Below are 15,106 nucleotides of genomic sequence, written 5' to 3' on the forward strand. Positions count from 1 at the left end.
AGCCGCCAGGTGGAGCCCTCCTTGCAGCGTGGAGATCCCCAGAAGACCAGCAGGGCATCATGGACATTGGAGTTTTTATGCAAAGTCCTGCTGGATGCCGTGGGGGCCACAGGAGGGAGCTGCAGGGAGGACTGAGGGCTTCTTCGTGCCCTGTGACCCGGAGGTTCGTCACAGGAAGAGCGACGGACTTCCGGGTTGAAGAAAAGGACTATTTACCCTGACCCGGAAGGAATAAGGACTTGTGGACTACTGGGCAGAAACACTTCCGGGTCAGGAGATATAAAAGGACTGTGGGAGCTCCCAGACGGCGAGCTGAGCTGGGTGGAAGAGTGGCAACGCATCGGGGAGCTGGAGGATTGGTTTATTGTATTATTGTGATTTATTATATGAGTATTGTGGTAGAGAGTGTGCTTTGTGCACTGTGGAAGAAAAATAAAGTCAACATTTGGACTTTTACCTGGTGTCTGGAGTCGTGGACAGGGGTTCAAGGGAGCGAGAGCGCCCCCTATCGTTCACAACTTATAATACTCATGAGTTTCCACTTTGGTCATCTGTTTGTTATGGTGGAGTCTGCAAAACTTTTAAAGTGATTCTCTTTACACAGTGACAAGTCTAAGAGGGATAAAAGCGGAAAACAATCTGTCTTGAACCTATCAGGATGATTTTTAATTTTCCCCCTGGGTTTGCATGAGAAGGTGCTAATGTCTGCTGCGGTTAATCTGGCATCAGTCATTTGAGGATATGATGGCGGTTCATGTAGCCCTGTGACTGGGGTTGACATCAGAAGCATTTGCTAACTTATATAAGTTTGCACCAGATCTTTTACCAGATCCTGCACTTTTACCAGATTGAACGGCTCTTCTATGTTATGTGTGCTACACTATGGTGGATAACCCACAATCAAGCAGAGGAGGGTGTGTAGCGCAATGGCATGCTTAGCAGTTCTGCTGTTACAGCATGTGGTGCGCGTCAGAGTGAAAGCGAGAGTTGAGGTGAGTTTGTTGCGGGTGCAGTGGCGTTGGTATAATACTGTCATGAGATATGCCAGCGTAAATGGGATACTGTGAGAGGTCAATGGGGATAAGAGTGGGCAGTGTATGTCTGGAGGAGGGTTGGATACTTAATCAAAAGAGGTTGAATCTCCTTAAGTAATAACACCATAAGGTTGTTTCAGCATTTTGAGGGCTAAGGAAAGTGTATAAACCATGTGAAAAAACTACTAATTTTTAAAATGTCTTTTGGACTTTTTTTATTAATCATAGTACAATAAAATCTTTTTTTGTACAAACCGATTGGCATTTTTGGACGCTGATAAGGATTCTCTGGTACTTGGTTCAAACTACTTGTCTTAGAAGTGAAAGGAGACGAGTCATTATAAAGCCATGAATTTCCATAAACTCTGTCCTAGCAGTTCATTGGATGTTCTTCTGGGAGCCCCTGTGACGTTTTGACTGTGTCCTTGCAGTTGTTATGGCAGGTCGACCTTTCCTGTGAAGATTCCTTCCAGTTCTAAATGTTCTCCATTTACAGATGCACTGGTGTCCCAGTGTTTTAGAAAAGACTTTGTAACCCCCTTCTTGATTCGTAAGTTTCAACAAGTGTTTTTTTTTTTTTTTAGATAGATAGATACTTTATTAATCCCAAGGGGAAATTCACATTTCATCATATTATCTAGAATTTCCGTTGAGGTTTGCTTTTTTTGTGGTGGAAGATTCACTGTCCTGATAAGGGTTAGTACTGTATATGGTGAGCTTCAGATTCAACAAGCCTGGTTGTTTTCTGTCAGCCGAGTCTTAATCGTCTGTTAGAGTAAATAAAGGGGAACTTACAAATTGTATAACTTTAATACATCCATTATCCAACCCGTTATATCCTAACTACAGGGTCACGGTGGTCTGCTGGAGCCAATCCCAGCCAACACAGGACACAAGGCAGGAAATAAACCCTGGGCAGGTTGCCAGCCCACCGCAGGGCGCACACACACCCACACACACTAGGGACACACACTAGTGACAATTCAGAATCACCAATGCACCAAACCTGCATGTCTTTGGACTGTGGGAGGAAACTGGAATACCCGGGGAGAACATGCACAATCCACACAGGGAGAAGCTGGGAAGCGAACGCTGGTCTCCTAACTGCGAGGCAGCGCTACCCACTGCACCACCGTGCCACCCCAAATAAGATTATCTAATATTAAATTTACAAAATATAATTGACAAATATAAAAAAGAAAGATATAAGGATGGGGCAAAGACTTTTTCACAACACTGTCTATAGGCCTGAATTTTAAGGAAAAACAACAAAAAAGAATGGATATGGTTTTCCTTACACATCCCAGAGAAGTTCTGGATATTTGGACTCGCGATTCCAAAATGGCACCTTTCGAGTGGTTACCAGGGTGGGCTCTCAGACGTTCATTTTCCTGTTTTGTGTCCCGTGCTCTCAGAAAAAGCCACGAATTGGATTTAAAGGCGTTATGTATGCACTGTGAAATTTGACCAGAGAATCACAGTGAACTGTTACCGCAATTGTACGGTAGATGGCAGCAATGCACGTCTGAAACGGGGCAAGTCTTGCTTTTATTTTGGCACAACGAGGCGCATTTCGGAGCGGATCTGACCATTTTCTGTTGCTGTTTTCATGGTGCGACGCGTCTGCCTTGAAAGTGCATCAAGAAGAAGGAGCCGTCCACTTTCAGCGTGCTGCAAGCCTCTATTCTGATAACGACATCGTGCCTTGGGGATTCGCAGAAAACCAGCTGACATCGCGAGAGGTACGTGTTTGAGTGTGCGATGACCCTCAAAAGCTTAGGGCAATTAACTGGGTTGGACAGCGGATTGAGGGGGTTTGGGGGTGATGATGTGCACACTGGGCTGCGGGCGAGGGAAAAAAAGTATCACGAAGTGACAGGAGGAAGTCCCTAAGAGGGAGAGAGGGTGGCAGAATGAGAACAGCACGGCAGCTGGTATAACGGCTGAGACAGAAGGGGAAAACGAGTGGGTGGGTGTAAGTTCTGATGAGAAAGAGGGGGCGAAAGGCATGAAGGAAACAGAAAAAAATGTATAGATTTATGCATGTGAGAAACAGCAATACTTTTTCACATATAATTATTTATTAGCATCAACTAGACAATAATATAGTACAGACACACTGATAAGCTGTGTTCTAATTATTAATATAATTACGCTGCGAAAACCAGAGCCAGTGTAGTGTACAAGTGATAGGTGGGGATGTTTTCTGCGCAGAGCAAGAACGCATTCGGATTGATAACGAAACGAAATTATAAACTGTGAATTATATTGCTTATCTTCCTAGAAATTATTATTGGTGTAATGTTTGTTTTTGATTTTGTTATTGCTTCATAAATTTCAACTGCTGTCTCTGATGCCGTCACAGAAGGACAGTCTGATAATTTTTGAAGCATTTGTGAATAAAAATCAGAGAATTTTACTTTTTTCATGCATGATTTCTGAACCCTGCTGCTTACACACGAATTGCACTGAGCCTTTCAGCCAATAATGCGTCCCCCTCCGCCTGTCCCTTTACGCCACAGGTTAAATAGATAGATAGATAGATAGATAGATAGATAGATAGATAGATAGATAGATAGATAGATAGATAGATAGATAGATAGATGTGAAGGGCACTATATAATAGACAGACAGACAGGTAGACAATTTGTGATTGCTAAATTGGTCCTAGTGTGTGTGTATGAGTGTGTGTGTTTTCACCCTGTGATGAACTTGTGCCTTGTCCAGAGATCTCTATGTCACAAATCAGTGGAAATGTAATATTTTCATCAGGACTCAACTGTTAATTAAATAGGTTTGATGAAGGAAAAATGACATTATTCCATACGGAAACAGTCAAATTTGCTGAAAAAGGTCTGATCAAAACTAAATTAGAAAATAGATTTAAATAGATTTTCCAGTGGATCAGTGAACTTATTGCAGTGCCTTACTGATAGAATTTATTTACCTTAGTTATTTAAACTCCTCTGTTTGGAGTTCCCTGTTCCTGGCTGTTTTATTTTATTTTATTTATTTAAACAATCCTAGTCACCAGCACACCATGCTTTCAGATACATCACACACAGAAACAGTCACAAACTCAAACTGTTGTGCTTCCACGAGAACGAAGCACACATATACTGTGAAAGTGGGACAGGTAACGTCAGTCTTGTGACCGTTGTTAATGGCCTCCTGGCCACTAGAGGGCACTGAGTGTTAGATTCTGAAGGATTTTCAAGGCCTCTTCAGACAGGTTTTGGGTGCTGGCCAGGTAAATGAGAAGAGCTTGTAAAGGCTTACCTGGAACAGTACTCCAGCTCCAGGTTCAAAAAGCCCCTGCATTTGAAATATGGGGGTCTTGGAATTGGGAGGAAATGGCTGTTCAAATAAAATAAGGCTAGAGGCGAACTCGTATGTGAGGGCTAAACCCTTATGTGTTTACAAGACGTTTGTTTACCTGATTTGTTAATAAAACCCTTTTCTTTTGTTACTTTTGTTCTTCTGGTTGTTGTTTGTGGTCAGGGATGACACACAGTCCACAATACACGAGTATACAGTACAAACAGTAAATATATGACCCATAGATTCCCATGCGGTATGCTCTTCAAGACCCATCTGCACCTTCATCTCCTATGTTGAAGGGTCTTTAATGCCTCAGTGACCTCCAGAGCCATATTGCTTGAGCTTAGGGCTGCCTTTGGTAAACTGATTTTAAAAGGAGCAGTCAGATAAAAAACAGACCCAAACTATGACTGTCCTCATGATTCTAAAGTGACCTGAACAAACCAGGCTGAGAACAGGCATACTGGGACCCACTCCCGGAAGCAGACCTGGTGAGATGTTTGCTTGCTTGTATCTTGTGTCATTACCCTCAAGGCCAGGGGTGATCAGGTTTAGTCCTGGTGGGCTGCAGGTTTTTTTTCCTGCACAATTTCCTAATTAGAATTAAATTATTGCTATTGAAGCCCATTATGGCTCAATCAACATATTTGTGCTTCATTTTCCTTAACGTCCTCATGAAAATTCCCAACATTTATGTGATTCCATTATTCCTGGACAGTTCTGTCCACTACTTTTAATTGGTTCTCTATTTTCTAATGAGCTGGCAAATAAGAGTGAGATAGAACTGGACAAGAAACCAGCAGCTCACCATCTAACTTGATCCCATTTAGATTCATGTGTCTTCATCATGAAGGATTCTTTTTCTGAATAAAACTTTTGGAAAGACACGGAAACAAAATATAATTTGGGTGATATCCTCAATGAGAAACAAACAACAATTTGTTGTTTGAATAACCTGAGATGGCAGAATAAAAACCATACAATTAAATAACAGGATCTACTATTGGAAATGATGGGGTTCAGTTAAGAACGTGGGCTGCAGCAAAGACCTGTAGTCACTGTAGTCCCCCAGGTCTAAACATGCTGACCAAGGCACCATAGTGCTGGTCGGGTGATAGGAAAGTTATATAAAACTTGTCGTGGCGAAAAATTCATCATCAGAAGGCTTTTTACCTAAAAATAAAGGCTATTAGGACTCGGGATAGACAGACAGAGTTATAAAGCTTTATTGCAATAAAACAACACAAAATACAACAAGGACTCAACCCAATATGGCCAAATTGAGCTGAGCCCTGAACATTGCACCAATCGAAGCTTTTATAACAATTTCTTCTCATTTTAACCTTGTTCGATTTGCTCATTCTGCACCTGGCCATCCTGTCTATTGTTCACTCCAGTTTCTGTTTTTCTTATTCTTGATTGGTTCATCAACTGGGCAGATGTTCTTTATTCCATATTTGATCTTTCATGGTGTCACTTCCTTTTCTAGCCTGTCATGCTATGCTATATTGGTGGCCTAAAGCTCAGCTTTAATTAAAAAGAAATATAGTATATGCTTTCATTTAATCATTGCTTGGCATGCTTGATTCGTCTTAATTTCTACACTAATGTTAATTTCTAATATATTCTTCTAATATTTTTGCTAATGCCTGAATTTACTAAGATTTTCTCCTTATGCATTATGTCAGTGTGACCTTGCTCACAGCAAAAGCCTTTTATTTTTCTTTCTGCTGTTTTCCCAATCCAGCTGGTTTCTTTACGTGCCTCACAGAGCCATCTTCTGTCTGAGGTATCGTTTCCTTAGCTTCCTAGCCTTGAACACAGGTGTTCTCAAACTCTTACCCTGTTCTAATTTGGCTTCTGTACGTCAATCTGTGTTCTTTTTTCCTGTATGTTCTTTAGTAATTTCTGCTGTAAGCTTAAAATTTATGCAATATAACTGATTTTTAGTTAACTATTTGCTTGACCTATCTTATTTGCTTAACTTTCTAATTTATGCTTAATATAATTTTTTTAGAAGCTTTTAATTACTTTTTATGGCTCTTTATGTTAATTTGCTATTCTCTATGCTAATATGAAAAATTTTCCTTCTACAAACTGTGTACAGAATCTTTAGAATTTCACAGGGCAGAAGGTAGTTAATGGGAATTGTCCATTATTTAAGTGTTTTAAGATTTTGTTTTGTTTGTTTGCTTGATTTGATTGTCCATGTGTCTCGCTTTTTCAGATAATGCACTACTTAAACATAACCAAGAATTTTTGATTTTATATTTTATGTATTTTTATTCAGTGATCCAAGAATTATAACTGAAGCTCCATCAGAGCTCCAAGTGTGAAGAAAAGGTGAAGTCACACAGGGAAGAAGGACTTAGAGACCATGGAGCAAAGAATGGCCCTGCTTAAACAAGAGGAGTGTGAAGAGGATCCTTTCCATGCTTCGCAACAGGGTCTCTGCATAAAGCAGGAGGAGACAGAATTGGTGAATGCTAACATTGAAGAGAAACAGTTTGAGAACAAACTCCTGTTTGTTAAAGTGGAGGATACTGAGAAAATGTCTACTGGCTTTGAAATACTCGGTCATGGAATTGTAGACACTCTCCGAAAGAACCTGTGCAATGAGAATCGCTTCATGATAGTGCGATGTCCTTCAGTAAAACAAGAGGTGGCTGACTTTGTGTCCCTTCAGAGGACTGAGAGATCTCTTCTGCTGCAGTCTGTCCAGGTTAAACCTGAAACCTTCAAGTCTGATGACAAAATGATGATGGAGATGTGGTGCAGAAGAGAAGAACAAGATCAGCCATCATCTGTAAGGCAGACAGGAACAGGTAAATGTTCATATAGAAAATCATTAAGAATATTATTTCTGATATTACCACAAAGGTTGGTAGGGTGACCTAACCCCTGATGTTTCCTTTGGACAGGAGTGCTAGTTGTAAATTGGCATATGGTCACCACACTAATAGACACCGGCAGCAATATTTCCATTGCAGCTCACTGTTATGTGTTACCACATCAGTGGCTTAAAGGGAAGACTAGTTTAATCTGTACTCACAGGGACACATGGTGGTATCGTTCTGCCACCTGTATTATCAGTTTTGACAACTCCATAAGGGCTTTACAGATGGCAGAATGATACCACCGTGTCTCCCTGTGAGTACAGGTTAAACTGGTCTTCCCTTTAAGCCATTGACACGGATTCAAAATCCACCCTTTCCCGTGATCCTGGGTAGAGACTGGTCAGAGAGTAAAAGCGATATCATACAAATCACTCCTGTCAAATTGTTGGGCCTGGCAATGGACAGAGATAATCTGCCCCACACTGTTTCCATGCCATGTACACAATTGGAAACATAGAGTCACGTGGCTACCCAGTGTGACGCAGCAGAAGTCACGATGACACCCAGGATGCCAATGTTGCGGATGGACATTCCACCCACTGAAGTCAGTCGTGATCCTCTTGATGCACTGCAATTTCAATTCCTTTAAACAGGAACAGTGGAAAGATAATTCCCTTGAGTTTGCCAAAAATGCAGTAGGCTCAGTAAATGGTCAACACACCTTACATCAATCAGGACCCCACTTTGTTATCGAAAATGATTTATTATATTGGGTAGCTGTGTGTGTTGGGGGTGTGAGGCCATTGTTACTAGTACTGTGAACCGATCCCTAAAAAGATCCGTGAACTTGTGCATATCCACCTCCGAGGCACCCATCTGGAAGCCAACAAAACGCTGGAGAGAATCAGATTCTGATTTTATTGGCCTGGAGTGCATGAGGAGTTCCGATGGAACTGAAACCCGGCTCCCTTCACTACATGTCTCAGGATATAACTGCCAGTGAATTAACAGGTGTGGCATTATATATAGGACTGAGGCATTATGAGAAGTGCTGAGAAAGAAAAAGTGACCGTACTCCAAAAAGTCAAAGTGTAGACACTGCATCTTAGTGAAGACTGACTGACTTCAAACACTGGTGGCACACACAGAAAAACTCCCAGGACAAAAATTAAAATGTCTGGAGTACTGGGGCCTCATGTATAAACGGTGCGTACACACAGAAATGTTGCATAAGAACTTTTCCATGTTGAAATTGCGACGTAAAAAACCTACACTTGGCATAAAGCCACGCACTTTTCCACAGTACCTCATACCCTGTCGTACGCAAGTTCTCCGCTCGGTTTTGCAGACTGGCGGCACCCAGCGTCAAAGCAGTGCTACTCTTCCTGTGTGGTTACACCTTATTTTCCTGACGCTGCTTTATAAATACACCGAAACTAACCGCATATTGTTTATTAGTGTAATGCATCTGATTGTAATTAACTTGTAACAATATAATGGTCCAGGGAACAGCCATAGTATTCCAAATACCATAACTGCTTTAGTGTTGTTACTGTCACTGCACCTTCTTCTTCTTCTTTCAGCTGCTCCCCTTAGGAGTTGCCACAGCGGATCATATTTTTCCATATTACTCTCGCTGCACCACTCGGAGTATTTATATCACTGTACCTGAGTGTGAATCACAGCAGCAGCTGATCAGAAAGAGAATTATCGGTATACAGCTTCAAGGACACGCTGTCTCAGCCACTGCAAAACATTTTAAAGCCTTTCCTGTATGGACCTCGTGGTTTAGAAACAGTTTCATCCCAAGAACTTTAAATGCACTCAATCAATTGCTCCTTGTAGAACGGTTTGTACTTATAAGTACAATCACCCCACTGTAAACTTGCACTATAGTTATAATATTACACAACCTGAGCCACTTTATAAAGCATGTATTTACATATGATGACGATATCATTTTTAAGGTGAAATGCAGCAAAATATGTTTATTAAATTATACAGATAAAACTTTAACTTCATTTAAATAATCTATATTCTTCACTGGGAGTGTCGTGAAGGATAGAATAATTAAACATATACCATGAAGATATTTCAATGTTCCTTAAACATTTTGAAGAATCGGTGCTCTAAGCTTACAGATGGCTTAATGTCTATTACAGAGCTGATTGTGTGGCGATCGGTTACTTGGGGAAAGAAAAGCACTGACTGCAGTGACGGCTACGCCAATGTATATTGAATATAAAACAGAAGGAGAAAATAAGAACACAGCTAAAAACGCAGCAACAAATTTCGGCAAAAGTTAAATGCTTGTTTTATGAGCACGAGGCGGCTATGCAGTGTCTGCATAGGACGTGGCCATCCACCGTGCATAAGCTACCTTACTTACATTGGCGAGCGAAGGAGCCACCGATTCTTCCTCTGCCCAGTGCCACCACAAGCTTAGAGCCGCCCCTGAGTACTGCTTCAATAAATTATTTCATCGAAGTGAAACACATGTTTAATAACGTGCTTTAACTCCTATCATCATATAAATGACATCACGTATACATCTCAGTATTTTAGTTATTCAGAGAGCTGTAATATCACGAATGTAATGGACTCTGTGTCCAGTTGGAGTAAGAGAGCCGGTTTAAGAAGCAAGTAGTGATTCACACACATAGAGCACATAGAGGATCAAATACAAAACAAAGCATTTAACGTGGTACTTTAATTACGATGTGATTTGAGAAACTGGTTAATTAAACAATTTCAAGATGAAGTTTATGATGTTCTACTTTAATGACAAAATAAACTACGTGATTAAAGTGAAAATGTCGAGATTGAAGTTGACATTTCGTGCTTTTTCCCCACTGTGTTCCTTTTTTTCTCTGTTCCCTAATAAGCTTTCATATGACACTCAGACAGCGGGCTTACAACTCAGCTTTTCACGGCGACTTTGATATGTGACTTCTTTTTTATTTCCGGGACTGTGCGATTTTGTGAACATGAGCTTTCAAGTTTCTCCAACACGCTATGTCACTCGATCAACTTCCTTTTGTTGATTATACCACAGTTTAATTAAACAAATATTATGTTTTTCATTTGCCTCCACTTGGTATTCGCTGAAATTCTTATATTTTCCCCCGTGCTTTTCCCATTGTCTTTTCACAGAATGCTGAGCTTAATGGCGATTTATATTGATTTGCATATTCAAATAGGCGTAATTCTGGGAGGAGTTGGGGCGTTACATAAAGCGCGTGCATTAGCGTTAGTTTTCACGCTGATCGGGCTTTATGTAACGGAAGAACGTGGAAGTTGAAGTATGCACAAATTCCTGCATCTGGATTTTTCTGTGCGTAAGCACATTTCGGCTTTTGTGCTTACGCCATGTTATAGTGCGAGTTCTATGCACGGCGTTATACATGAGGCCCCTGGTGATTACTGGCCTGTATCAAGCACTGGCATACATGACAATGCCCTCTAAGTTTCTACTGCTTTTACCGTCCTGCTCCACTGACAGACTGAGGAGACCCCATACTATGCGACTCTTCAATTCCACCCGGGGTGGTAAACGCTAACATTATACAAAGTTATTGTCTGTTATACCTACATTGTTATCACTCTTTAATTTAATATTGTTTTTATCAGTATGCTGCTGCTGGAGTATGAGAATTTCACCTTGGGATTAATAAAGTATCTATCTATCTATCTATTTGAATCTGCTTAAATAGAATTTTTAGATTTTAGACACAATGCTATTGTTTGTTCCTGCCTTGCGCCCTGGGTTGGCTGGGATTGGCTCCAGCAGACCCCCGTGACCCTGTGTTAGGATATATAGTGGGTTGGAGAACGACTGACTGATGACTGACTGGCTATTGCAGCAACATTTTTCTTCTGAGAGGAAACTTAATCATATCTGTATGAAAATCTAGGACTACAATGTGCACAGAAGACAATAAAACCTGCTCATAGCTCATGATTGTGAATGGAGATATGCAGATCTTTTTAAGTTTTTTTTTTAGGCAAAACAAATCTCATTGGTTATATTCAAATTCCTAGTGTTGGGTGGCATGTTGCTGCAGTGATATTGCTTCTGCATCACGACAAGGAGGCTGGGGTTCATGTCTAGGGTCCTCCCTGTGTGGAATTTGCATGTTCTTCCCGGGTCTGCATGGATCTTCTCCCTCAGTCCACAGGCATGCAGGTTAGGTGTATTGGTGATGCTACACTGGTCTGTGTGTGTGTTCACCCAGCAATTGACTGGACCCTTATCCAGACATTGTTCTTGACTTGTGCCCAGTGCTTGCTGGGATCGGCTTCAGCTTTCCTGTGATTCACCTAAGGATAAGCGATTATGAAAATGGATGGATGGATGGATGGATGTTTGAGTACAAGTTTATTAAAATACATTCAGTTTTGGATTAATTTCCTTACATCCTGAGGAAGATACCAGCTTAGGTTTTTTCCTTCAGCGCCTCATCTATTACTTAGTGCAACTACACAATCAGGGTGATGAAACAGCTGGGCTGTTGTGCATTAAGGCCACCAACAGTTAGCTGGTTGTATCATTTACTTGGACTTTAGTTTAACTGAGCATTTTGGGTTATAAAAGCAACCATTGTCCTACATCTCCAAGTTGCAGTATTTAGAATGTCAGTTTGTCTCTGTGCATGTGGTGTTTGCACTTTCTGCTGTTCTTCTTTACATTTTATTAATTGGTAAGTTGCCGATTAATAAATGGAGGCTGCAGCATCTTGTATGATCATCTGTTCCTTAACATTAACTTGTGCCTTATTGATTTTTACAGTGTGCCTGATGATGCTGGGATACTCAACTGTGACTCGCAATTAATAGTGAAGGATTCTGAAAAGCTGCTTGTGCCTTTGTTTAGGGAGTAGCTGTGGTGAAGGTTTTATAGGCTGTTCTGTCCAACATTTGCACATGTAATGAACTCTTTTCAGACCCTTATTAATGTTTGCAGTTCCATTTTTAAGTGAGATATTGGCTTCATTTTTTTATGTTGTGTTGTGCATATTTTGTCTTGAAACAGGTTTACAGGAAAATGAGAGCTTCTCCATATCTCCCTTTACTATGGATGTTCAACATCTGAGAAATATGAGAGAAATGATATTCATGGAAGAACCTAAGAATTCAATATCCTCACAATGCAATAAAAGATTTCAAGAGATGCATAGTCTTCTAAAGGACAAGGAAATGCATACAGAATTCTCAGATATGGCCAGTGCTCAGGAACACACTCAGGTTAACACAAGAGAAAAGCCACATCACTGTCCTGAGTGTGGCAAAGGATTTTTGTACTCTAGGGATCTTCAGAGACATTCAAAAATTCACAGTGGAGACAAACCCTATTACTGTCTTGAATGCAGAAAGCGATTCTCATGCAAAAGTGGTCTTCAAGCTCACAAGAAAATTCACACAGGGCCAGAGATCCACTGTTGTTCAGAATGTGGTAAGCAATTCTCACGTCGAAATTGCCTTCAAAAACATAAAACAATTCACACAGGAGATGGCGTGTATTCCTGTTCAGAATGTGGTAAACGATTTGCGTACAGAATGAGTCTTCAGAATCACATTCGACTTCATACAGGAGAAAAGCCATATAGCTGCGAAGCATGTGGCAAGCGATTCACTGAAAAAAGTAGCCTCCATCGACATATGTGGATTCACACAGGAGAGAAGCCGTATTGCTGTTCTGAATGTGGAAAGCAATTCTCACGAAGGAACAGTCTTCAGGCACACAAGAAAGTTCATGTAGGAAAGGAAATGCATTGCTGTTCTCAATGTGGTAAACAATTTCCACATAGAAAGAACCTTCATAGACATGTAAGAATTCATACTGGAGAGAAGCCACATTGCTGTACTGAATGTGGCAAACGATTCTCAGAGATAAGCAGCCTCCAGAAACACATATGGATTCACACTGGAGAAAAGCCACATTGCTGTTCTGAATGTGGCAAACGGTTTTCTTCCTTTGGGGATCTTCAGAGGCACACCAGAATTCACACTGGAGAAAAACCATACTGCTGTTCTAATTGTGGTAAATGCTTTTCACAAATTGGCAATCTTACAATGCACATGAAAATTCACACAGGAGAAAAGCCGCATTGCTGCTCAGAATGTGGCAGTCGATTCTCAGAAGTAAGTAATCTGAAGAGGCACATGAGAATTCATACAGGAGAGAAACCACATTGCTGTTCTATCTGCAGTAAGCAATTTTCACAAATATGTAACCTTCAAGTGCACATGAGGATTCACACAGGAGAGAAGCCACATCGCTGTTCAGAATGTGGCAAAGTCTTTTCCCATATAAGCAGCCTTAAGAATCATAGAAGACTTCACACAGGAGAGAAACCACATTCATGCTCTGAATGTGGGAAACAATTCTCACGCACAAGCAATCTTCAGGCCCACATGAAAGTTCACACTGCACCAAACAAAAACATTCAGGCCCTTCTAGAAGTGACACCAGCATAACAGAACAATGCAAGAGCAATACTGCGCACCTGAAGTATACCTGAAAAGGGATGGCATGATTCTGCGGTGGGCTGGCGCCCTGCCCGGGTTTGTTTCCTGCCTTGCGCCCTGTGTTGGCTGGGTTTGGCTCCAGCAGACCCCCATGACCCTGTAGTTAGGATATAGTGGGTTGAATAATGGATGGATGGATGGATGGCATGATTTGGATGGTCTGTTGTACAAGATGTATTCTATCTTTAACCTGAGCTTTTTTTCTGGGATTGCCCCAGCTTCCCAGCGGCCCTGCTGTGGATAAGCATGTTTAGAAGATGGATGGATGATTTATGTTCAAAGTGTCCCTCCTGCCTGGATGAAGGTCCCAACCCAGGGAGTAGGCACATGAATGGTTCACTGTTCAGCAACAGAAAGAGACTGAATTGCTGAGCTGACTGTGGGAAACTATTACTACAAATAAGCAATTATCCATGACACAGAAAACTTTGGAAAAAGTGTTAAGCTCACTATGTTTTTCTCTCAGTAACATTCAGTGTTGGTCATCCATGGCTGGTGTACTGTTCTATGAAAAACAATTGAATGGTAGTGCCAAGGTTAAAAAAAAAAAAAAATCTCCAGATGTAAGTGATGAGATGCAGCAAAACTGACAGGAAAAGAAACCATCACAGCGATTTACAAATAAACACTGAGTCGCTTGCACACAGGGCAGATTTTACCAGGGTTGAAATATAAAGGCAACTTTGAAATCTTTATGTATTACATGACCTTAAAAATACAAAGCATTGTTGAAAAGTATAATCTTACATATTTATGAGACATTTTAATATCTCAGTCACTCTCATACTGGAAAATGTGTGTTCAGAAAATCTTGGGTGATTTTGCATGATGTGTTCTGTCATTGTTACTGTCATTTCAGCGTACGCACACTGTATGCGCTCTTGTTTTGAACTTGACAAAAGTTCGCTGCAGGAGTATAGAAACTTAATGAAGGACTTTGTTAAATGTTGCGACTCAAACCACTTACACCTGAACACCACCAAAACCAAGGAACTGGTGGTGGATTTTAGGAGACCCAGGCTGAGCAGGCTCCTGTCAATCATGGAGAATCCACTAGATCCACTGAAGAGGATCATCTCCAGACAGAGGAGCAGCTTCAGTGACAGACTGCTGTCACCATCCTGCTCCACTGACAGACTGAGGAGATCATTCCTCCCCCACACTATGCGACTCTTCAATTCCACCCGGGGGAGAAAACGTTAACATTATACAAAGTTATTGTCTGTTTTGCCTACATTTTTTCACTCTTTAATTTAATATTGTTTTTAATCAGTATGCTGCTGCTGCATTATGTGAATTTCCCCTTGGGATTAATAAAGTATCTATCTATCTATCTATCTATAAGAGGAAGGGAAGAAGGGAAGAAGGTAGTAGCCAGAATATGAT

The 15,106-nt window shown here is 41.0% G+C and overlaps 1 protein-coding gene across 1 annotated transcript; it reads left to right on the forward strand.

Annotated features, from left to right (window-relative positions):
• The first annotated feature begins 2,630 nt into the window (after nt 1-2,630).
• LOC120528107 (gastrula zinc finger protein XlCGF57.1-like) lies at nt 2,631-13,801 on the forward strand. The gene is made up of 3 exons (XM_039752140.1): nt 2,631-2,776; nt 6,646-7,180; nt 12,225-13,801. The coding sequence occupies exons 2-3, from the start codon at nt 6,733-6,735 to the stop codon at nt 13,667-13,669; spliced, it is 1,893 nt and encodes a 630-aa protein (XP_039608074.1). The 5' UTR covers nt 2,631-2,776; nt 6,646-6,732; the 3' UTR covers nt 13,670-13,801.
• The last annotated feature ends 1,305 nt before the right edge of the window (nt 13,802-15,106 follow it).

Source organism: Polypterus senegalus, chromosome 4 (assembly GCF_016835505.1).
Source record: "Polypterus senegalus isolate Bchr_013 chromosome 4, ASM1683550v1, whole genome shotgun sequence".
In the NCBI taxonomy this organism is placed as follows: Eukaryota; Metazoa; Chordata; class Cladistia; order Polypteriformes; family Polypteridae; genus Polypterus; species Polypterus senegalus.

Excerpts from the sequence above, each read along its gene's own strand:
- LOC120528107 (XM_039752140.1), top strand. The coding sequence starts at position 6,733 with ATGGAGCAAAGAATGGCCCTGCTTAAACAAGAGGAGTGTGAAGAGGAT. Across the intron at positions 7,181-12,224 it reads TGTAAGGCAGACAGGAACAG|GTTTACAGGAAAATGAGAGC; the intron begins GTAAATGTTCAT and ends GTCTTGAAACAG.